The 25151-nt window shown below is 54.0% G+C and overlaps 1 protein-coding gene across 1 annotated transcript in view; it reads right to left on the bottom strand.

The window, feature by feature from the left end:
- TSPEAR (thrombospondin type laminin G domain and EAR repeats) overlaps nt 1–25151 on the bottom strand; it is a 35631-nt gene that overhangs the window by 9076 nt on the left and 1404 nt on the right. Inside the window, exons 3-9 of the mRNA XM_027846447.1 lie at nt 24181–24419; nt 23256–23346; nt 22374–22527; nt 20654–20785; nt 19519–19745; nt 10775–10964; nt 9314–9543 (exon numbers count right to left, since the gene is read on the bottom strand). Coding sequence (XP_027702248.1) covers nt 9314–9543; nt 10775–10964; nt 19519–19745; nt 20654–20785; nt 22374–22527; nt 23256–23346; nt 24181–24419 — 1263 coding nt within the window. The remainder of the gene's footprint in view (nt 1–9313; nt 9544–10774; nt 10965–19518; nt 19746–20653; nt 20786–22373; nt 22528–23255; nt 23347–24180; nt 24420–25151) is intronic.

Below are 25151 nucleotides of genomic sequence, written 5' to 3'. Positions count from 1 at the left end.
GACCTGTCCAGTTTTTTCCCAGTCACCCATGGGACATCTGTTGATGTCCCTGACTTTCCTAGTAACACCCTGCAGCCTGCACATGCCCACCATGTGGGCAGCCTGAAGCAGCCTCTGGGTCACCGCAGCTGTGAGTCTCCAGAAAGTGAGGGCCCTCAGCCCCAGGACATCAGAGAAGGTGGCAAGCCAGCTGATTGAGGAGAGGAAGAGCAGAGTCTGTGGTTGCCCAGTGAGGGCATTGGCATCTCTGCCTGGCACCAGGTTATACCCAGGGCTCTCCTTCATCTTCTGGTAAAGAACTGCTGGCTTGGCAGCTGCAGCCAGGAGGGCAGCAGCTCAGGAGGCCCTGTCAACCTTGGGTGACCTGTCCTGGTGGCCAGAGACCTTTGCCAGGCCTCAGGAGTTCCTGGGCCCAGTCTGTGCTACCTCCTGGGAAGCCTTGGCCCTTCCTCCCAGATGGGGACCCAACAGCTGCAGCACACCTGAGAACCTGAGCCTTGATCATGTCGGGGGTAGATGTCCCTCCTGGACCTGACCGCACCGGCCATGGCCTTGGTCTACCCTTTTTCATCTCCATGCCCTGAGACGTTTACCTGATAGAAAACAGAATAAAATGGAAAGCTTTCCAGGGCTGAGGGCTGGGGAGCTGAGGGTCTCTGTGTGCCCAGCAGAGGGGGCCATGGTCCTTTTGGGCCTGGATGACCACAGGTCCCTCTGGGCAATCCAAAGTCCATTAATCATTCGCCAGATCATGGAGAGACAGGCTCGCTCCCAGCTTGCCAAGGACTCCCTGCCCGGACCAGTTTCAACCAGAGGCTCCAGCCAAGCCCTGAAGCTGCCACTCCTGAGGTTGGCAGGTGGAGCAGGGTGGGATGGAAGCTCCCATGTCCTCAGGGGAAGGAAAAATCCTCTTCAAGTAGCCTGGAATTCCCCAGGGAGGAAGTCTGCTTTCCCAAGGCTCTGAGAAAAGCAGGATGTCTGCCTGGGATGAGGAGATCTCCACTGGCAGCCCTTCCCTGACAGGAGAACGGCAGGCTGGCTGGGGGTGAGTGAGACAGGGGCCAACTGGTGGTGGTGGAGGACCGCTCACCGGGGCGTGGCTAGCTGCCCACCCTTTGCCAAGCTCAGTCCACAGAGGGTTCTCTTGAGGGTGCTGGAAGGCAGGTGGATGGAGGGGGTGAAGTGCCCTCCATACGCTGAGGCAAGCTGGACCTGACGGCAGGTCCACAAGGAGCCAGGCAGCTGACCCCTCGGCATTTCTGAGCCCCAACAGGGTAAAGGCTCACCCTCCCCCCAGGCTGGGAACCAAGCAGGATGCCCACAAGCCAGGACAAGAGCACGCTCGTTCTTCTTTGGCTGCATTCAAAGGCTTTCCAGCTGGCTCTGGATCCGGCTTCCCCAAATCCTTGGCTGGTAGGGAAATCCCGCCGCTTCTGATGTACCCAGGCCACATTGCCTCTGCTCCTCAAAGAGCCTGGCATCAGACCAGCCCCGGCCTAAGGCACTGCTACTGTGACTAGTGGTGAACTGTCCCCCCGGGCCCATCCCCTGCCTACCCCCGCCCTGCTTGTCTTTGGGCCAAGATGGTGGACCCACTAATCAAGCAGAGTTCTGGCTTAGCCAGCCATTCTTAGATACATCCTTGTTAACCCCCAGCTCTGTGCCAGGTGGGCTCTGCGGGCCACAGAAGACCCAGGAGACAGCAGTGTAGGACCACTTGGGGAGGCTTGGCCTGGGGATCAGAGGGCATGGCTTCAATTATGGCCTCTGTCGCACTCTGTCCATGTGACCTAGTCAGTTCACTGACTTCTGGGCCTCAGTTTCCCCTCTCTAGAAGCCAAGGGGGTCGAGATGACTTTACTTTCAGTCTCTGGTCCCTGACATCCTGGAACAACCCAGACAAAACTCACAGATGTGCCTTTGAATCCTTCCACAGCCCAGTGGGGTGGCCCGCGAGCTTTGGACACTCATGTGCTTGTCTACACAGGTGTGTGAGCATACATGTATGCATGCATGCACACATGTGCCTGTGCGAATGCAGGCGAGGGGAGCATAATCTGTGGCCAGGCCTCCAGGCCTTCCCAGGCGCAGCTTCCTCTCCCACATTCATCCTCCCTGAGAAGCATCAGTTAGAGAGGCGCAGCTTCCAGGCCGGCTGAGGGCGGCTGGAGGGGAGAGCCTGTGAGGGCCAGGACTGGTCAATGGGGCAGTTGGCTCCTCCCCAGGGTGCCCCTCACCAACACTCCCACCTTCCCCTGCCCCAGTGTGGGTCGGGATGGGGACAAAAAGTCACTAAATTCTTCAGAGTTTTAAAAGACATTCCTGCTGTGTCTGGCAGAGCCACAGTCAGAGACACATGGGGCATCCCGCTGCCTCATGGTCATGGGTTGGGCTGGCCCAGCTGTGCACACAGCAGGCGCTCCCTGTGTGTCTGTGGGGTGTCCCACTGCCTCAGGACTTGGGGGTCATGGGTCAGGCTGGCCCAGCTGTGCACACAGCAGGCGCTCCCTGTGTGTCTGTGTAACTGACTTTGGTGAGAGCTTGTTTTCAGCAGAGGACCTCAGAGAGGTGGTTGGGGGCCCTGAGGGGAGAATGCCCTGGCAGCCTCATCTTCTCTGTCTTCTCCTAGCCTGATTCTGTCTCTATTGAGGCTGCGGTTTTACCTTCATGGGCTCTTGACAAGAACAGGCCATCCCACACTGAACCAGGCCTTCCTGCCCCAGGGATCCACACTCTTTCCCTGCAGGCCTTGTGGCCACAGGCCCTCCCAGCTCTGGGTGGAACCCTCAGGTGCTTTGAGGCTCCCTTTCCTCCTCTCCCAGTGCTTCCATCTCTACTCTCACGCTCAGGGAGGACGCCCACTGCTGACCGAGCAGCCCTGGCCCCTTCCTTTGGGCCTGGAGCGCCTTCTCTCACAATCCAAGCAATGGGCTGGTTCTTTCCTCTTTACTCTGCACTGTACCTCCGAGGTGGCCCTCTCCCTGCTTCCAGGGGCTCCCAGGGGTGCCCAGGCTTCCTCTGCACCCCAGGCCTTGCCCTCAGCCTTGAAGACTCCCCTAAGTGCTCAGACACCCCCTAGAAAGCCCTCCTGAGCTCCCCTTGACCTCAGCCACACACAGGGGGGCAGGTCAGCCAGAACCATGCCCAGGAGCCAGAACTCTGAACTTCCTCCCTCCCCTAACTCCCTTCCTTGTTCTCCCCTCAACCTCCAGACCCTCCCTTTGTTCCTGCCTGCCTCACCATCCTCCCTCCTCAGGCCTGACCCTTCCCCACCGTCCCCTAGCACCCTCCTCCAGGGCCCCATCCCCAGGCTGCCATGGAGGGCACTCTCAGGAGTCTGTGGGTCAGGGGTCCAGGGGGCAACTTGGGAGGCTCCTTTCCTGGGAGGCTCCGGGGTCATCAATGTTTGGGCCACGGACCCTCTCAGAAGGGGTCCAGCAAGTGTCAGAGAAGTCATAGTTGGGGCAGGTGACCAGAGGGTCTGGAAGGATAAGCTCAGGGCCCTGGTAGCATTGAGGTAAGCTGGGCCTGCTTCCCCAGACACACAGGCACAATGCCCTAAACAGGAGGGGTGCCCCAGGATCCCCAGGGTCCGACTGTCCATCCTTGTGATGGACTTGATTAGGGAAGAGATAATGCAGTCTCCAGGCAAACCTGCTTGGGGCGGTTCTTGCTCACTTTGGGCTGGGCCTGGAGTCAGGGAGACCTGAGTTCAAATCCAGCCTCAGACACTTACTAGCCATGTGATCCTGGGCAAGTCACTTAACATCTGCTTGCCTCCGTTTCCTCATCTGTAAAATGGGAATCATAACAGCACTGCCCTCCCAAGGCTGTGGTACAGATCAAAGGAGAAAATAATTCTAAAGTGCTTTGCAGAGCTATATGAATGCTGTCATGCCGAAGGTGATCTGGGGGAGCAGTGGGCATTGCTGTTCTACCTCTCACTTCCTTCCACATCCAGAGGCCAGAGCTCTGCCCTCCCTAGACAATCGAGACATTCGGTCCACTGCACGCGAGGAAAGATACCCTGGAACCCAACAGGGATCCCAGCTTAGATCAGGTCCCAGCCTGAGCATCCCAAGGTCATCTGCCCTGAGTGCTCCCAGGGGCCCCCGGGGCCGTGGCGCACCCCTCTCGCGGCTGCTGGATCTGCCGGGCCAACTGCAGATGGGTGCGCCTCCTCTCCCCTCACCACCCTCTCCTCCACACTGCCATTGGAAAGGGGGCTGCATCTGCTACCCTGTGGATCCACTTACCCTCTGTGTGACTTTCTCACCAAAGCATCCCTCCTTGGCCACCCCTCCCCATGTGCTTTGTCTCTCCCTCCTAGAACACAAGCTCCTTGAGGCACAAAACAGCACTTAGCACAGAACCTGGCACAAGTAGGTCTCATTAAAAGCTTTTCCATTCATTTGTTCATTCATTCATTCATTCATTCGTTCACCTGAGCCACGGTCCCTGCAAACTGAAGGAAAAGAGACAAAATCTATAGTCATGAATGACATGGGAAGACTCTGGGGGAGGGCTGGCACCACGCTTCCCCTCTCCTCCCTCAGACCACTGACTTTCCTACCTCAGGAGAATGGACGAGCCTCCCACACCGCCAACGAAAGCGCCCCTGGCCTTCCTGCCTCCCCACGCAGCAGACCTGCTCTGCTCTGAGTCACCTCCCACACCTTGTTCCTCGGCCAGGTGCCCTCACACTTCATTGATCACTCCCTTCCCAGACCCACCCCAGCTGTCAAACCTCCGTGGCCCCCAGGCATGGGCCCTGTGGGCTCCCTGACGTTCAAGCCCTCCTCCCTACACCCAGAGCCCCAGCCAGCTCCATAAGCCTGCCTTTTGATGCCTCCAGAAAAAGGATGAAGCTCCAAAGCCCTTTCCTACCGGCTGGTCCCGCCAGACTCTCATCTACTCAGCGCCTGCCCAGTGATCATCAGAATCGGTGGCTGCAGAGCTGCAACATGACATGCAGCAGCCGGGAAAGGATCCTGGCAGAGTAACCAGCGGTGGCTTGCTGGCACTCAGGGTGCCATCAGTAAAGAATTAACTAATCTGTAGCAGCAGTGATAACGAGAACAGACATGATCACACAACTCCCGGCGAGGCACGCACACCTGCTTATCAGCGGCACTCGATGGGCTGACGGGAGGCGGTCTCTTCTGACTCACAGAATCCGAGCACAATGGACCCCAGGACATGTAGCCCAACCCACGCCCAAAGAGGGGGCCCACTAGCATGTCCCTAAGGAAGGAGAGGGTCTTCCCTGGTCCATGCTGCAGGTTGAGGGACTGGCACACTCACCTCCCGCTACGCCATGACGTCGGACATCTCCTGGCAGGCTGAGACCCGAGCCCTGAACAGCTGATCCTGGCTGCAGCACCGAGCAGCAGTGAAGGAGCTGAGGGCCAGGTCCCTGGGGCCATCTCTGTTGGAAACAGAGTGCCTGACTCAGCCGCTCCTCCACCGGGAGAGCCCAGTGTTGAGCTGTTTCCATCTAGGGGCACGTTTCAGGGCCTGGCGCAGAGGAGCTTAATGAATGCCTGTCAGCTCTGCGATTGGCAGGCTCAGCAGGCATCATGAGCCCTTCACAGAGCAGAGGGACAAGGAAGAGACAAAAGCCAAGATCAACTCTGCCTTCTTCGCCGCTGAATGTCACTGACCAAGGCTCCCATGGCCACATCTCATGGGTCTGGGGCCATTTAAAGGGTGCCTTCCCGGGCCTAAGACTGGATCAGTCCCAGGACCCAAAGAGCCAGAGACGTGCGAGAAAAGGCCTCCAACATTCCTGACAGACGGTCATTCCTTCCCATCACTGGTGTGTCTCCATCGGGGCAATGCCTTCTGGAGACAGGCAGAACATAGTCACTCCTTCCTCCAGCTCCCTCATCCCACGCCTGTGCAATGGGACCTTTTTTTCTCATCCTGACACAAGACTTGACGTTTCTCCACATGAAGCACCCTTTGCTTGTGTATCTGAGCTGACCTCATTGTGCTTCCTGAGACCTGCTGGATTCTGGACTTTGTCAGCCTAGGCATTAGGGAGGCTTGCCAGAGCCTTGCCATTCGCAGATTGGATGAACATGCCCCCGATAGGAAAATGGTACATGGAGCAGGACCAAGCAAAGCCATCCGTCACAGGCTTCAGTCACAAGGGCCTGGAAAAGGCCCAAGGGGTTCTAGAGTCCAACCCTCTGATTTGGCAGATGAGAAAATGGGGGTCCTGGGTGGAGAAAATATTTTCGGAAGCTCACTGCAGGGCCAGGATTTGAACCCAGGCCCTCTGACTCCAAATTCAGCTCTTTCCTCCGCTCCACAGAATTGCACATATTTCTTCATTTCATCCATAAGGACTTTATGGGGGATTCTGCCAAATGTCCTGCTGGAAGCCAGATACAGCACTGTATGTCATTCGTAGGTGAGCGAGACAGTCCAAAGCACTGAGGAGGCTCATTGGGTGCTGCGTGTTCTTAATGAACCTGTTCTGGCTCCTGGAAATTCTGGAATATTCTGCTGGAATCAGTCAGTCAATAATTGCGCAAAAGCACCTACTATGTGCTGGCATCCCTTCCTGTCTCCCTCAGTAGTAGAGCCTTTGCCTGTGCATTTGCCCTCCATCTGGAGGCATCTGCATATGAGGTATGTGTGCAGATGCATTTTGTCTCTCTCCCCATCAGAATGCAAGCCCCTTGAGGGCCAGGGTGGCTGTTGGGTTTTTTCTTATGTCCCCTGTGCTTAGCACCGTGCTTGGCACCTAGTAGATGTTTAATCCATGCTTAAACATCCTAGTAGATGTTTAATCCATGATTGATTGAGAAATTCCTCCAAACCATTTGCATAATAATATATCCTAATTTTTTTTTTCTTGGGGTTGATATCAAAACTACTAGTCTGTCGTTTCTGGAATCTACCTGCTCCCCTTTCGGCAGTCTGGGACCACGAATGCCCATGTTGAATGCCCATGTCTAGACTCCTGAGGTCTGCTGACTCATGAAAAACCCTGACTGCATGTGCACGTGCATGGCCCGCGCACGAGCACACACGGACCTATGCGACTGAGTGAGTCAATTCAGGGATGTCCAGCAATGGAGATGTGTCATCCGCACTTGAAACTGACCATGGAGGTGACCTCACAATACACAAACCACACGGACAGGAAGCAAACGGGACTTTACTTGTCCTACCTCTAACAGAACATGGGCTCCTTGTGGGCAGGCACTGTCTCATTTTTTTGTCTTTGAATCCCCCGTGCCTCACATAGTGACTGACACACATTAGGTGCTTAATAAATGCTTGTGGATTGACTAAAGATCCCAAGTCTCTGCTTTAGTCTGATCCAAGAAAGTCACCTAGATGCCTGTGTTGCTGAGTCCCAGGGACGTGGCTGGATTACTTAGAATCAGGAAGCCAGGGCAAGCCTTAAAATATAAACTCTTTAAGGGCATCAAGAACGACAAGTCAGACAAATCAGAGTCTATAGACTACAGGCTTCTCTATGGACAGCCCCTTCCCTCTCCCCAGCCCCGCCTCCCAAGTCCTATTCCGCTGCATCATCACAGCATAAAGATGAGCTGAGATTCTTGAAAACAAGACCAGTGGAACCCCAGCTCTGGAAGACACCAAGCTTGGAATTTATACTAGGAATGCAAGGTTGTTTCAACATTCGGAAAACTATCAACTATGACCATGTTAACGATAAAAATAATGATTACATGGACAGATGCAAAGGACTGAGGGAGTCATAAAAAGATAAAACGAGCAATTTCAATGACCTGAAATTGAAAAGTTTTTGCATAAACCAAACAGATACAGTTAGAATTAGAAGGGAAACAATTGGGGAAATACTTATAGCAAATTTTTCTGGCAAAGGTCACATTATAAAATCACAAAAGTATTCCGCTGGTCAAAGGACATGAACTGGCACTTCTCCCATAAAGAAATCCCAGCTATCAACAACCATATGAAAAAATGTTTCAAGTTGCCAATGAGAGAAATGAGAATTGGAACAACTTTGAGGCGCCACCTATCACCAGCTCAGCGTAGGTGACCAGAGGGAAGATAGCAATTGTCGGGAGGGAGATGGAAACAGCTGATGGGGCTGTGAAGTGGCTCCACCATTCTGGAAAACAATCTGGATTCTATGTCACTGAACCGGACCTACCTTTGGATGGATGGTACAGGCATGTACTTGCAGCAGAAGTGTAAACTACAAGGTCAAAGACAGGGAAATGCCCCACGCGCACAAAAATATCGATAGCAGCTCTCTTGTAGCAAAGAACCGGAAACAAGGTGGGTGCCCGTCCATGGAGGGAAGGAGTATAATGGCATTTGGCGGTGCCACGAGACATGACAAATTTGACAAATTCAGAGAAATGAGGGAGGTGTGTGCGATGTAGAGTGAACTGAGAGAACCCAGAATAAGAGTCTTCATTATGCCCAGAATCATGTAAGAGAAAACACCTGGGAAAGATGCCAGACTCTGAGCCATGCAAATCCCTCAGGGGTCCGCAGATGGAACCTGGCAGAGTGGGGCTGGCCCCAAGGCGCAGAATGGGACACTGAGGCCAGGGGGCTGATTTGTTGGCTTGACTATACCTATGGGTTACAAGGCATGGCTTCTATCTGGGGGTGGGGGGTATAAGTGAGTGGGTAGTGATGGAGATGGAGGGAAAGACCACCAATAAAACATTTAAAAACACACAGAAGCAAACAAGGCGAGAAAGGGAGGGGAACAGGGTAATTTTGTTGTTACCTTGCTAAATTTAATCTCTACTTTAAAACCATACATCACAGACATCTACAGTTTCTCCTGGAATGCTCTCTTGCTCTCGGTCTATTGAAATGTCTGTTTCTTGATGACTCTACATCCAACCAAGACAGCGGCAATGGGGAAGTAGGAGGGTGAAGCCAAAGGCTGTCAGGGCTGCATTTCTGGTGGGAGCACAGCTCCACAGCCCCTTGGACAGGCCACCCTGCCAGGAAGAGGGAGCAGTAGCAAGGATTCTTGTAAGGGGACTCCGTGCACTGGGAGAGCCCAGAGGTGTGGGAAGTAGAAACTGGTTCCTTAGCCCCTCGAGTTTTATCTGATCTAAGAGCCATCGGTGCCCAACAGGAATGGAAAGTGACAGAAAGCCCTCCGGTCCCCACCAAAGCTGAGGTGGACTCCCCCCTGGATTTAACTCCAAGCTGGGTTAGCCAGGGGCGTGTCTGGCCTCCCTAGGGCCCAATAAAGGCCAAGGCACAAAGTCTACCCGAGGGGATCCAGGGATGGGGATGTGACCAGGTCAGTCTGTGCCGCCTTCTGTCTCCTTACCAGGAAAGACTGGAAGAGCTGAAAGGAGCCGAGGAGCCAGACATACATGTGAGAAAACACCTTGGTGGATGTGCCGTTAAACGTGTTGGCCACAGCCAGAAATGAGTAGGGCCCGACAGTGAAGAACTCCCAGTCATAAGCGCCCGAGGTCGCCAGGGTCTGGTTGGCTTCGAACTGCCCCGATCTCGGGTTCCACTTGTAGATGACGCTGTCAATGTTGTGGTTGTCCCCTGGCAGGAAAGAGAAGGGAAGGCATGGAAGGAGGGCGCTGGGGAACAGCACTCGCAGGGGAGGTGTGGGGGTGCGGCCGCTCCACTTCACCCCAGCTCTCTGGGAGGGCCCACGGCCAGGTCCCCTCCATCTCACTGGCCCCACCCGACCATGTTCTTCCCTCCTTTCCCTTAGAGGCTGGGCTCTAGAATCACCTCCTCTGGGAAGTTCTCCCTGGCCTCCCCCCACATCAGGCAGTGTTCTATCTTTCCTCAAGTTTCTTCATCTTATAACCACATGTGCCCCTCCCCCAGAAGGGAAGCCCCTTGAGGGTGCTTCATACAACCAGGATTGAGCCGAGTGGGAATGCGCATTAATGAGTGCCTCAGTTTCCTCAGCAAGAGGTTGCTGTTCAGTTTAGCTCAGCCCCCCGCCCCCTTCTCCCCGCATTTTAGAATGTCCTGACCTGGACTGAGGCCAGAGGCAGCTGCATTGTTCCCTCAGGCGATACCGCGTGTTTTTGACAATATGACAAGGGGGTGGGCTCCCATGCTGGGTCCTGGCACTTTCCCCAGGACCACAGACTCCCTGGACTCATCCCACTATGCAGGTCTGCGGGCTCTGTTTGAAGCCTTCCAGGAAGGGGGAGACCCTCCCCTCTTTGGGACAGTGCTGAGGGTCAGGAAGGGCATCCTGCCCCCGAGCAGGGGGGAGCTGATGCCCCTTCCACAGGGCAGCCCTTCCAGGTGCTACTGGAAGTCATCTCTTTACACTTCCCTGACCCCATCCCCAAGACTTCTTTCCTCTAGGCAAAAGAACGTGGCGTAGGACCTCAAGAGAGTCACTTTGCAGTCTTGGGGCCTTCATTTCCTCATCTATAAAAAGAGGGAGCAGTCGGGTGGTTCAGTGGATAAGGTGCTGGGCAGGAGTCAGGAACTTCTGAGTTCAAATCCAGCCTCAGACACTTCCTAGCTGTATGACTCTGGGAAAGTCACTTAACTTCTGTCTGCCTCAATTACCTCATCTGTAAAATGAGGATCATGCTAGCACCTGCCTCTTAGGGTCCTTGTGAGGATCCAGTAAGAGGATTAATTGCTTAGAACATTCCCCAGGCACACAGTAGGCACTCTATAAATGCATACTTTTCTTGGCGTTTCTATTTGCACGGTCTCAGAGGCTCCTTTCAGCTCTCATTAGGCAAGGCAGGCAGTGGCCGGGGCTCAGGGCTTTTCCCAAGGCCTCCCTCCCTACCTTGGCGGTGGTTGGCCACGGCCAGAAAGGACTCCCCTGCGATTTCAAAGGCCTCCCAGTCCCTGGCGCTGTGAGTGACAATCCTCTGGTAGGTGACAAACTTGAGCTTTCTGGGGCTCCATTTGTAAATGACCGAGAGCTCCTGCTGACCCTTGTCTTTGGGCTCCAGATTCGCCACAGCGAGGAAGACCTGAAAGGGAACAGATGAGGGTGTACTGAGGAGACGATCTGGGGAAGGACTGCTCTGAATGGCTGTGGGGGGCAAAAGTGGAAGCACAGCGGAGAGATGGCATGCCTTTGACCTTAGCAGCCGTATCCTCCATCCTCCCCTGCCTGAGTCTCCGGCCCTGGGCACTTGGTCCTGTCCATGTGGACCATGGCCCCTGTGATGACCTCTGCCTGGGACATCCTCCTTCCCCCTCCAAAGTCCCCTCACTGTCCTTTAAAAGACACCACCCAGGCCACCTCCACCACGACGCCTTCCCTGAGCCAGCCTGTGGGCAAGGACACCCTCCCCTTGTCCAGGGTGGCGTGTGCATGCATGCACGCACGCGCAAACACATACACATGTGTGCACACGCACGCACAACCGCACACATGCACACGCGTGCACATGTGACCACACGTGTGGACATACGTGTACACGCATGCACACGCTGACATGTTCACACACGGGCACATACACACGTGCATACGCAGATGCACACACACACGCACAAGCACACACATACACACACATACACAGACAGAGGCTTCTCCACTAGCCCCAAAGGCAGAGCAGGTCCCAGAGGTGTGTTTCGGGGGTGTGATGTAGGCCAAGCGGGGCGAGAGGCTGAGCTTCGCTGAGCTCAGGGCACACCCTGATGCATGAGAGGTGCTGTGAGCCAACTCGTGGGCCTGATTTGGATCAGCCACAGAGTAGCTGCCTCCCAAAGAATGTCAGGCAGTAGAAGGCCTGGGGCAGAGCGAGCTGGGGCCCGTGCTCAGGGAATCTCTCTGTGGCCCTCAGCACCTGCTTACAAAGACACAGATGGGCTGGCTGGCTTGGGCCGGGTTCTCACATGGCCCCTGTCAGAGTGGGCTGCTGGGGACAAGGAGGGTGGGCTTCAAGCTGAGGCTGAGGGGGGGGCTCAGGAGCAGCTGGAGGGGGGTTCTGGGCCAGCCTCGTGCCCACCCTGGTGACTTCTGGGCTCCTTTCTAACCCTGAAGGTATAAACCGAAGGTCGGACAGTTGTGCTGGGACCTCCACTGCCTCCCACCTTCTCTTGACACCATCTTGGGGCAGGAAGAGGTTCTCTGGGGCCCGGATTCACCCTGCTCCTCCTGCCCGGCCCTATCCACAAGGCTCTGTGGCACCTTCAGTCTCTGTCTCTCTGCTGCCTCCTCCCTAGCACCCCCAGACATAGCTCAGCGAGGTCCCATCTTAAAAGCAATCCCTGGGCTCCCCACCCTCGACTTCTCTCCCTTCAGCTCTTAGCAAGAGTATTCTTTGCTTGCTCCTGATCATCTGCAGACACCAGGTATCAGAGCACAGAGAAAGAGTCCAGCCCTGCTCTGACTGACCCAGCCCTAGACACTGGCTGAAGGGTCAAAGACCCTGGCCTCAGATCCCCGGGCCAAGATGCAGTAAGGGCCATGCTTGCCTGGACCACTAACTTTGGCCTGTCCTCAGGAACCAGCAGGACCTGAGAACTTGGGGACCTTCTTCCCACCTGGTACTCTCTGAGCCCTAAGCCTTGGCTTTTCCCAGCCCCAGTATACCTTCTCCTGACCACAGGCCAGCCCTCGGCTCCCCAGGAGTCTGTCCACTGGGCACTGCGTCTTTCTTGCTCTCATCTGCGATCTCCCAGGGTGCCTCCAACACCCTCAGGTCTCCCCCATCTTGGGGAGCACCACCCCACACCGTGAAAGGGTACAGATCCAGGAAGATCTAGTTCAATCCCCGGCTTGAACCTTAGTAGGCTCAATGACCCTACTAAGTCTCTGGGACTCGCTTTCCTCACTGGATACAAAGTGCTTTGCAAACACTCTGGGAACAATAGTCAATGTTTCTCCCTTTTGCAGGCCGTACTTTATCAAGGTCCCATCGCTCCCCTCTCCTGCTCAAAGTCCTTCTGTAGCTCCCACTGCCCTTTAGCCATGGGCCAATGGCTAATAAGGGCCACCTATCTGTCCTGTCCAGCCACAGGAAGAGGTGTTTCCTTGGTGCCCTGGCACATCTGAGGAATAAGACAGACAGCGATGCACCCGTGAGTGAAATGCAGACTCCTGTGGAATTAGCAAAGAGGGGCCTTGTACCCCTAATACGTGGCACGACAGACACACAGATTAGCGATGGCAGCTAGAAAATTAATATATAGATTTTAAATTACAAATCAAACCTTTGAGGTTTTTTGTCTTAAAATTAAAATCTGAACATATGACTCCTGTATTTGTTGAGTAAGGAGGGATGCACAGATTGACGGCCACCCCTGGGTGGGAGGTTCCGAGGTCTCTGGCCCCTCCAGAAAGGGCAGAGGTTGAATTTGGAGAGGACAGATCCAGAAACGTTGAGGGGCCGCTGAAGGGGGCAGAGGAGGCTGGAGAAGGCAGAGGGCACTTGGAGGAGGGAGCATCCAGGACAGGCCAGAGAGAGGAGAGAAGGGCAGGCAGGGCTCAGGGCTCTCTTGTCATCCCACACATGACCTGTCCAGGTGGATGACAACCCCATCTCTGGTAGCCCATTGCCCGTGGATACAAAGGTGCAGCCAGAGGGAACCCTGAAAGCTCTGTGAAGGATGACAGCAAGGACCCCAGGCCACAGGCACTGTGCTCTGCTGCTGACTGACGGCCAGGGGGCAGGAGTGAAGGGAGCAGACAGCACAGGGCCTCAGCCAGCAGGTTTCCAGCCAGGGATGGAGTGCACCTAGTGAGCAAGCACGGCCTGGCAACCAGGCAGATCTAGCTGAAAGGGAAGGGGGAGGAAGAAAAGCACCCACCTCTGCCTCCGCCATGCACCATGGAAGAGGAATCCGTGGAGATCCACACAAAACCCCACAGGCAGATCCCCAGAAAGGGAAGGATGGAGATGCTGGAGCAACATTTATACGGGGTTGGGCAAAGGGTTCGGCTGTCACTCGATAGAGAGATCTGGGTCAGACTCAATGAGGTGTTGTTAGTGGCCTCAAGTACATGTAGCTGGAGGCTTTGCCTCTGGAGTCAGGCACCATCATCCTTATCAGTGATATAGATAGAGGGACCAGGAAACACACGGGGCCAAAGGGAGGATACAGAAGTGGCGTGACAACTTAGAATATCGTTCACTTGGTTCAGGAGTGTTCAGCTCTCCATGACCCTGTTCTGGGGTTTCCTTGGCAAAGATGCTGGAGTAGTTTTCTAGTTCATTTTACAGATGAGGACCCTGAGGCAAACAGGGTTAAGTGATTCACCCAGGGTCACACAGGCAGTAAGTATCTGAGGCTAGGTTTTAACTTAGGTCTTCCTGACTCCAAGCCTGGCACTCTATCCACTGCACTGTCTAATTGCCTCCTAGAATACTGGGCAACATCAAAAAGATGAAATTTGATAGAGATAAATATAAAATCTTATATTTGATCTTTTAAAAAAAGCCAACTTTATGAGCACAGGATGGGGAAAGGTAAATAGTAATTTGTCTGAAAAAGATCTTGGGGTCATGGCCGACTGCAAGTTCCAACTGAGTTCATCGAGTGGTATGCCATCCAGGAAAGCCAAGCTAAAGGGACTTGGGCTAACAGGACAAAGGTGACGGCATCTTTTCCTGGCCAGTCCACGTGTGGCGTGTTTACACGTCTTTGGCTCTTTGCACCCCAGTATAGGAAGGACAGTGATCAGCTGGAGTGTCCAGAGGAGGGAGGCCAGGACAGGGATGGGACTCGAGACCATCTTGTTTGAGGATCAGTCTGGAGAACAGAAAGCTAGGGGAGACCCTCGCTACAGAGAGGAGCTGGGTTGGCTCCCTTCTTCCCCAGGGGTAGAAGGAAAACAATGAGGGAAGGGAAAGAAGTCAGGATACATTTCTTGAGCTTTGGTGGTAGGCCCCGCCCCCTACCCCCCTCCCTAGCATCTTCAGGAAGATCTGGACTGGCTCCCCTCTCCACAGCTCTAGGGAGTCACTGTCATCCCTGAAATTCTGGGCTTGGGCGCCAGGTTTTCCCTCTTGGCAATTTCTTCCCCTTCTTCCTCCTCCATCCCTCAGGGACAAGCAGAGGGAGTCTAAGGAAATCTTCAGGCGCCTCCTACCCACAGCCCCCACCTCGCCCCCTTCCACTCTGCCGATCCTCACCCACTGCCATCGTGGGCGAGCTCCTCTGGATGCCCATCGGGCCCTTCCTATCCTGGGGCGCCTGGAAACCTGGCTTGAGATCCTGCCTGCACTACTGTCTGACTATGTGACAGACCTCTGGTCCCTTAGCTCCACGCTGGGGGCGGGTCAATTAGCAAGCCTGACCAGACCACGATCCTCCCAATGCTGTCTGTGGAAGGAGGATGAGCCCCTGGCTCTCCACTGTCGGCTTCCATTCAAGCCTCCCAAGGCTGCCCCATCCATTCAAGTTGAGCTTGGGGTCCACTAAAACTTCTAGCTCTTTTGCCGAGCATTCTTGCCCCACCCCCTCAACCCCACCCTGTATTTGTTTTGTTGGTGTTTTTCTGAACCCAAATGTAGAACCTGGCCTACTCTTAAGAAGTTTCCTCCTATTAGAGCCATGCTCAGAGCCAGGACGACCTGAGTGTGAGTCCTGCCTTTGGCACATATGGGTGTGTGACCCTGTAGCAGTCCTTTCATTCTTTGGTATCTGTCCCTGGCTCTTCCCTATCTGGTCAACACTTGTTGGCAGAGGACGTTCCCGGCTCACAGGTTGATTCTTGGCCCTATCTCTATGAGATTTCACCCTGGCAAGAACCCTCTGCCGTCCATGCACGGGGCTGCCCCTCCCTCCCATTGCCATCGCTAATGTGACTGGCAAAGCCTAAAGCTCAGGGCCGTGCTGCCCAGCCCAGGCCTACGATGGAGCCTGGCTGCCCCAGAGACCTGGCTCTGATGTGAAAAATGCTGAATTATTAGGTTCCCAAATAAGTTGCAAAAAACGGGAAAGGTGCTGAATGGCTAACTAATCAAGGGGAGAGCGACATTCCTCGAGCTAGTTAAGCAAGGCTAACTTAACAGCAGGGTTCCTGTTTTTGCAGCCCAAGGCCCGAACCAGTCCAAGCTGGTTGGGGGTCAATGTCCAAGCACAAGAATCTGTTACTACAAACCTCATGCATATGCTAACTAGAGGATCAGGATTTCCACCAATTGTAACTCGGATCGAGGTTACTCTAATTAGAGTATGGAATTGTGAGCCTAACCAATTGTGAAACTTTTTATTGTAACTCGGACCAATCTGATCTTGGAGGGAGGGGTAAGGGGACCAGACTAACAATGTAAAGCTCTCTCTGGCTTCTGGGCTCAGTCTGCCTCCTTCTTCTTGGGAGGGAGTGCATCAGATTCCCGAGAGAGAATTGAAGCTGGAGCCTACACCTCTGAGGGGCCCATAGCCCACACGTCTGAGAACCTGCACCTCTGAGGGGACCAGGGCCCACGTGCCTGAGGGAGCTGTAGCCTGTTATTTCAACTCTCGGCTGGCTTGCAGCTGAGGAAGCCTGGGCAGCAGCAGCTTGTCCCGGGCTAACTGCCCAATCCTGCCGGTCCTGAGGTCGTTGATAACAAGAGGAATGTGATCTGAGCCCACCCAATTACCCTGTCATTCGGCCCACGTTGCGCAGGCCATTCCCTGTGCAGACCGGGCACTGGAGGCTGACCCCAGCTCGGCTGAGAGCCAATCTATCTAGCTTGTCACCTGCCAAGAGATGAGCTCATCTCTGTGAGCCCAGGCTTGCTCCAGGGACCCCTGCTTCCCTCCCCAGTGCCCACAAACCATTCCGTCCAGTCCAGCAAGCCTAGAGGTAGCCCCAGCCTCCAGCCGGGCCTGCACTTGCTTCTCTACCATGCAAGGCCACCTTCCTGACCCAAGCTCTCCGTGATGCCCCTGAGCTATTCTGGGTAAGTGCAGGTCACCGGCCCTGTTGCCGTACCCATTCCCCCTCCTTCCCCCTGGCCACCTCTTGCTCCAGAAATTCATACAACCAATAGCAGCATTTGCCACAGAAAGGGTCTACTGAGCCCTTGTGACTTCCGGGACCAACCACCAGTCCCCTGGATGTGCCGTCCCCATTAGAATGTTCCCTGACAGCAGGGTCTATCTCCCTTTGTCTTTGTATGCCCAGGGACCAGCAGAGTGCCAGGCACACAGTAAGTGCTTAATAAATGCTCTTGACCCATATGATGCAGCCCAAGTTCCGCTTAGCTCTTTTGGGCTGCCTTGCTGTCCTCCTGACTTACACTGATTTTACTGTCCTACAAACCAAGACCTTGCTCTCCAGCCAGTTCACCTGCCCTCAAGGCACTCCCTTCCGGGCTTCCCACCTCCCAGCTGAGCCCAGCTCCCTGGCCCTCACGGCAGGAAGCCTCTTCTCTTCGCACAAGGGACCCTGGGGGCTGACTCTGTCTTCCCTCCATCGGTCCCTCCAAGGAGCAGGCTAGGCTTGGCTGATTCTGGAGCTATTGTCTCCCTGTTCAGAAGCGGGCCTGATCAACTTCAGATGGGCCCCAGGCTTTGAATACCCACTGAGGCAGAAGGCAGTTTTCTTTCAACACTTTCCAGCATGAGGCTTCAGCTTACAGGAATACAATACAGGTCAGAGCTTCCCCCACCTAAGGGCCCCTGGACTAGAGCACGTGGCCACCACCCCATCTACCCCTCCTCCCCAAACCTCAAGCCTTGGCTCTGAGCCAATTCGGAAATTATGTGATTTGTTTCTTTGTTAACATACCTTGACAGACTCCATGATTTATGACCACATTTCCAATTAAAAAGATGAGAAGAAACTGAGATACATCGGGGTCATAAGACCCTGGGTCATACATGTCACCTCTGAATGTAGGTCAGTCTAGACACAAAGAACCACCTTTTGTTTGTTCTTAAGCAACATAAATACAATAAAAATTAAAAAGCCAAGCCTGAAACCCTTCTCCCTATTTGAAAAACCTCTTAACTCACCAGAGGTGGAAGGATTAATGAAACCATCACTCTGTCTAATGCAGTCTTTCTCCACCCCAACCCCGGCTAAGTAAGCTACAGGAAGAAAGATGGTAAAACAGCTATAATTGCGTGGGACCTCAACATAACTTTCAGACTGAGATAAACAGAACCAAAAAGTGAACAAGAAAGAAGTTGAGGGTCTCAATAGAATTTTTAGGAAAGCTAGATATGATAGACCTCTAGTGATTACTGAGCAGGAACAGAAAGGAATATACATATTTTTCAGTTACGCATAGCATCTTAAAAAACAATTATGTAATACATTAAAACAGGTCATAAAAACCTGTTGGTGGAATTGGGAAGTGGTCCAGTCATTCTGGAAAGAAACTTGGAACTATCCTCCAAAAGTCACTAAGCTGTCTGTGTTTACCTTATGCCCTCATGATACCACTCTATTCCCTCAAAAGATCAAAGGAAAAGGAAAAGGACCCACATGTACAAAAAATATTTCTAGTAGCTCTTTCTGTAGAGGCAAAGCACTGGAAACCAAGGGAGCGTCCAACAGTTGGGGAATGACTGAACTAATAATGGTCAATGAATGTGAAGGAAACTGTTTTGCTGTAAGAAATTGATGAAAGGGTCGGTTTCAATGCAACCTAGGGAGGCTGGTGTGGACCAGAGCAGAGTGAAGCGAGAAGGGACAGGAGGACAATTATACGGTGTCAACAACATTGTAAAAATGAGCAGTTTTGAAAGACCTAAGAACTCTGGCCAACACAGCGAACCTCCATGAGCCCAAAGACCAATGAAGAAAGCTGCCTAGCCTGGACAGAGGACAATGGACGAAAGCGCAGAAGGGGACAGACCTTCTGGGCCTGGCCAACACAGGAATTTATCCTGACAAAGGCTTTGTTGTTCTTGTTCCCCCTAGGTGGGAGGGAGATAAAACAAGTATTTGTTTATTTTTTAAAAGTAAAATTTAATTTAAAAAAGAGTGCGCTTCAGTAGGCCCCCTTTAACCATCTATCTCTCCATTTTCTTGTTCCCCTGTGGGGTGAGGAGGAGAGATGAGACTAAGTAATAAACCCCCAGAGGCCCAATTATATCATTCTACTTAGCAAGAGTACAAGGCAAAATCAGGGACAGATAGACCATAAAGTCTATTTAGAACACATTTTACTTAATGGAGGTGAAAACTTCTCTGCATTCTTTCTAGGTTCCCATTGAATTTGAAAGCTCTAGAGACTGGAATGAAGGGAAAGAAGGTGAAGGAAGGGGTAACCCTTCTGGAAAGTTAGCTGGTTGGTCATGGGCAAGATAGAATTTAATTTAGTGAAACACTTCAGATGACTCTTTGGCACGAGGGGCATGCATCTGATTCTGGATGTCCCTCCCCAGCTCACTGTCCTCAGGCCAACCGAGTCAGAGGAAGAGGGTGCCCCCCATTCATGCCCCCACCCCCAACACCTCACTGAGCCAGGTCTTGCTGAATATGACGAGTCCCTTGGGCCAAACTGCATGGTCACTGCCTAGTCTATATCAGCACTGACCTTGTACAAAGCATAGACTTTGGACCAGAGAAAGCTACCCTGGAGATTCTGCTGAGTTACAAGAGAACTGGAAAGTCACTCAGGTTCATATTACCTTTTTTCCTATAGTGAAATACTTCCATGCCTGGGCTTGGTGAGTGGCAAGGATCTGGTAAGATACAAACTTCCCATCCACCCACTTGTAGATGGTGGAGCTGGCCTGGCGATTGGCTGCAGCAGCGAGAAGCCCCACGTGGGGGATGGTGAAGACCTCGATGCCCAGGGTCTCAGATGGGGTGGACAGGCTCTGGTACTCCTCCACATAATCGAGCTTCACTTTGGCTTGGAATAGAAGCAGAAACAGTCATGGCAATGTCCCCACAAGCCTGGGAGACAAACTCTGCTGGCCAATAGTGGCTAGGATGATCAGCCCAGGAAAGCAGGACAGGTCTCCAGGCATGGGGCCATTGGGGAGAAGGAGCTAGTCCCCGGGGTCCCTGGGGGTCGGGATGCCCATTTGGATGTGAATAGCAGGAATGTCTGGGAGAGGGCAGGAGGGAAGAACCTCCCACTTGGTGCTATGAGAGGAGCACAGAGCTCTGGGGAGGGGATGACTGATAAACTCATTAGAGGAAGGGAGGGAGGGAGAGGAAGGGAAGGGGAGGGGGGGGAGAGGAGAGAAGTGAAGAGAGAAGTCTCCATGTCAGTTTGGAAGGCACTTGGGTGCAGGGTGGGCCACACCAGTACCTCCTTCCACGCCCCCAGGCACATCTCCACAAGTGGGCAGAGAGGAGCTTGGCATCGAGGATGCAGCCTTTCTCATCCCCGGCCTCCTGCACCAAACATGAATGCTGAGAAGCAAAGAAAGCTTCCCGGCAAAGGGTTCTGAAGGCCTGACCACTGGTGATGTGGTGAATGAGACAGCATTTCATCGCAACTGCTTGCAGTTTTTCAGGATTAGAACCCAGAGGCACACTCAAAGGTTTGCAAAGGCCTTCTCTTTTCCCTCCTCCCAGGCCACTACCCCTGGATTCCCAGGCCCCTGAGCCTGCTCCAGCTGCCTGGGAATGTGGCTGGACAGGAACAGACCTGATCAGTTCAGAGTAAGACCCAGGCCCCTGCACTGAGCTTCCTGCCCTAGAGGCTGCTCCTCTATTGCTTGCTTATTGATGCCTCAGGGCTTTGGGTTGGGAGCATCCCTGGCCCCCAGAAGGCTGAGCACTTCCCCAGAAAACACTGCCCCACCTCACCTTCTATCATGGATATCCACTCATTGCCAACACACAGGTAGAGGCCCCTCCGAGAGACGTCGAACCAGAATCGGGCATCTTCTGTCCTGGAGCACTGAGGACGAGGGCCCAAGGTCACTTTCATGTCAGCTTCTGAACACAAAACCAACAGAATGCATGACCAATCCATCTCTAACTGCTCTTGGGAGACAACATCAATCAGAACATTTGGAAATGACTTTGTGTGGGCTCTGACACTAGGAGGTCACGGCAGGGGAGCGGATGAAGTGCTGGCTTTAGTCAAAAGACCTGGGTTCAAGTCCTGCCTCTGACACTTAGTGGTCACTTGACCTCTGGGAGCCTCAGTTTCTCCATCAGTAGCAACGCACGCTGCCACTGCTTGGCACTGAACTGACCCAAGTCACGGGGCCTCCTTGAAGTCTGAGGTCAGCAGGTGAACTGTTGCTGTGGCTGCTGGGACAACATCCTCTAGGGGCAGGCCCTGCTTCAGAGTGGTTGATTTTCAAGGACAGTCTTTCTGGTCACGTTTGAAACCCAAGAAATGTCATTTGCAATTTTGGAGAGACATTCACGGAGTCCTGTCTCCATCCTTGGCAGCTGTCCCCATTCCTCTCCCTTCCCTTCCTTTTACCATATTCTTTTGTCCTTCACTCCAGGCCTCTCAGAGCCATCTGTGGACAATGCCTGGCCTGCTTCACGTGAGCAGGGCTCAGAAGATGACCTCCGTGGGGACCCCAGCACCCACCCCTGCCCTCTAAAAAGTCCAACCCCTCATGGGACGCAGGCACTAGGCGGCCACGGTATCAGAGCTGGAGGGACCTCAACCGTCTCCTCTCATCTGACCCAGAATCCCCACGACAACACCCCTAACGTGCGGTCGCCTGGCCTTTGACAGAAGAGCTGGTGGGAAGAGGACCCATCTCCATCGCCCCGCCCCCTTGCCCCACTGCCCACTCCCACTCCAAGACAGCCCTGCCCACTTTGGGCATCCAGCTACACTGGCCTCTCTGCACATTCTCTCTGCCTCTCCCCTCCTGACTTCTCTCTTCTGGACTCCCGGTGGCTTAAAAAGGTCCTTCCCCAAATGAGGTGCCCAGCACTGGACACAATTCTAGATGGGGACTGACCCAGGCTGGAGAGAGAACTCACACCTGTGCTCTGACGCTCCCTGGGGACGCCTCCTTTAGTTTCTAGGGTGAATATTCCTTGATGTTTTTACGCCCATATCACAAAGCATCATCTTTGCCTTTTAAATCACAGCCTCAGACACCATTGACTTCTTTTTGTCCTGTCACATTGTTTAACCCTATTGCACTTGCAGCCCCCCAAAAGCCTGCTCTTTGTCAGACACGCTGGCGCCTGCACACACCTCCCCCATCTGGTGTCAAGGTCTCCTCCCGTTTCACGAGTGGGTCCCACTGCCTTGCCCTGCTGTGCCTCATGGCATCTGACCTTGGCTGTCCTATGCGCCGCAGGATGGTGCATTGGCAGATCTGATCATTGAGCCATCTCTGCCTTAACTGGTCATGGAGCCTAGGGACCCATGATCTGTGGGATCTGCCTTCTGAGGCCTCCTGACTGTGCGGTGACCATGCCTGCGTCTCCCCAAGCCACACCCAAGGATGGCCCTGGAATCCCCGTGAACTCTCTGGACATGGAGATGGTGTGGAACCTAAAGGACCTTCCTGCCCAGGGCCCGCCATGGGGGAAAGCAGCTCACCATAAGGATAATGGGGCCGCTCATCCTCTGGCCTCCCTGTGAGGTCCCTCAGGACCGAGGGGATGGACAGCACGGCCAGTCGAGAGTTCCTGCTCGGGCACATCTGGGAAGTGGCGTCGGAGCCCGGCAGCAGCACCAGCTGCCTCAACAAGCCCTGGGAAAAGAGGGAAGCGGCTGGGCCCAACCTGTGGGAATGCCACCACACATCCTGGGCAAAGGGCGGGAAGGGGAGACAAGGTCCAATTTGTCTTTGGTTTCCAAGTTTTTCAAAAAGCAAAACATCATTAGTTAAGAGTCAGTCATTGCAGAAGGGGCTTGGGGGCCTGCTTGCATGCATCTTTGCAAGCATTCCCTAGGAGGAAGGCTGTAGGGGAGAGGGGACACCCTGAGATCATAAATTCGGACGTGGAAGGACCTTGGAGATCAGGTCCCACCCCCTCATTGGACAAGGGTGGGAACTGAGGCCCAGAGGGTCAAGCGATTTGCTCAAGGTCACACAGGGCTCTAATAAACGTCTAAGCAGGAGTCAAACTGAGGGCTCCCCAAGCCCAAGTGCAGATGCCTCCAGCGTTCTCTAAAGCGTGTTGGGTATTGACGGCCAAGGGGCCGGGGCAAGCTGAGGGGAGGGACAGTGATGGGCTCCCCCGGGGGTCCTGGGAAGGACAGAGATGCTGCAGTGGCTCTGCCTCGGGGTCTGCCCTTTCCGCCTGTGCCTCACTCCACAGAGGCCAAAAAGCATTTATTGAAACGCTGGCCCAGGAGGTCACCTCTGAAAAGAGGGCCCCAGGGAATCTGCACCAGTGTACCTCCCGATGCTCCCCAGGAAGGCCACCGCCCTGTGGAGGCAGAGGAAGGAGGGCTGATTTTGCACCCTGTACTCACAGTGAAGGTGCCCTTCTTTCTCCGTCGACTCCCAATGAAAAACCGGGACCCCTTCATGGTCAGCGACATTGGGAATGGTGTGTCTACCATCCTGAAAGCAGGGAACCGGGCTGTGTAAGGGGGAGGGCCAGGACCCTTCTTGCTGTCCCCAAATGAGAGGATTGCTTCTCCCGTCCTGAATAATTCAGATTTTAACCAGAGTTCCCTAGAGGAGGTGATGAGGGCGGGGTGAGGGAGAAACTCTGCCCCTTAGAACATCACCTCCCATCTGTTTTTGGCCTTCCTTTGCCTAAGGACTATCAGAGCCCACCCTGTGTCAGACTCCAAGGCCAACAACAGGCCAGCAGATGGGAAAGTCTCTGCCCCTTCCCCTCAGAACAAGCAGGCCCCCAGGCTGAGGACTTCTAGATCTTCTTATGCCCTGAGTCCCACGCCTGACCCTGGGGACAGCTCTCTTCTCTGCTTACCAACAATCCTCCTCCCCACCTTCACTTGTAACTTAAGCAAGGTACTCACATTCCATGTTGCAGTTAAGTGAGTTTTCTGACTGTGGCAGTGTGTGGAGAAATTTTTTCTCCTCCAGTTGCACAAGTATAGAGATGATCACATGGAACATTTTGAGAGAAAGTGCCCACGACTTGGGGGCCCAGTGTTCCACTGCTCACCCACCCCATTCGTGGGAAGTGTGAGGGATGCACAGAAACCCACCCTAAGAGAAGGACAAAGAAGACAGGGACCCACAAACACACACGCGCACATGCATGTGCACAGACATGCGCACACATGCGCGTGCACAATGCACACACATGCAGACACACATGCACACATACACGTGCACACATACAAACATGCACATGCACGTGCACACACGCACACACACACACGCCCCTTCCCTTCCCTCCTGGCCCTCCTTCCCAGCACCTACACATCCGTGGGCACGCTGCAGTCCACAGTGAGGGAGAAGGAGCCTTCGGACACAGCCAGAACTAGCGTGTGCCACTGATTGTCGGTCAGAGGGACGTCCTGGAAGGTCACTCGGGTCTGCCAGCTGCCTGACAGCTCCTGACTCAGGAAGAGGAAGTGTAGCTTGTCGGACGAGTAGCGGAGGCCCACCAGCAGCGTGTCGCTGGCCTCCTCCACCACTGTGAAGACGTACTCGTTTTTCTGCAAAGACCAGACAGGGTTAGGCAGGGGAGGCTGCCCCAGCAGTCACCTCCTTGCAGACAGTGTGTGGACAACTATTACTGGTGGCAACAGGCAAAGGGAGGAGGGTAGAGGTATGTCCAGCTGCGCAAAGCCCTGGAGACCGTCTCCCCTTCCCTCTTTGTGTGAAGAAGCAAGGTGTGTCACCTGCTAATGAGAGCCCTGGCAGGAACCCAGGCCGGGTCTTTTCCACTGGACCACACGGCCTGCTCTTTGGTGCCTGCAGGGGATACGAGGGAGGCACTGGGTCTGCCATGCACGGTTAGTGGGGGGTGGAGGTAGAGGAAGAAAGGGCCAGACACTGAGGTGCTTTAGTCACTCCGGGGGGAAACTCCAGGCTTGCAATCCAGGACTGAGGTCTGGCTCACTGACATTAGCCCTCAGTCATATCTAGATCATGTCTCTCTCTGTCTCTCTGTCTCTCTGTCTGTCTCTCTTCCTGTCTGTCTCCCCCTTTCTCTGTCTCTGTCTCTGCCTCTGTCTCCCCCCAATCTCTCTCTTTCTCTCTTCCCCTCCCTCCTTCCTCTCTCTCTCTCTGTCTCTCTCCCCCTTTCTCTATCTCTCTGTCTCTCTTTCTCTTTGTCTCTGTCTCTTTCTCTCTCTCTCTCTGTCTCCCCCCAATCTCCTCCTCTCCTTTCCCTTTATCTCTTTTCCTCACCCTCTGTCTCTCTGTCTCTCTTTCTCTCTGTCTCT

Source organism: Vombatus ursinus, unplaced genomic scaffold (genome assembly GCF_900497805.2).
Source record: "Vombatus ursinus unplaced genomic scaffold, bare-nosed wombat genome assembly UNPS02015165.1, whole genome shotgun sequence".
Lineage (NCBI taxonomy): Eukaryota > Metazoa > Chordata > Mammalia > Diprotodontia > Vombatidae > Vombatus > Vombatus ursinus.
Note: the sequence above shows the minus strand (reverse complement) of the source record. Positions and strands in the feature narration are given on the sequence as shown.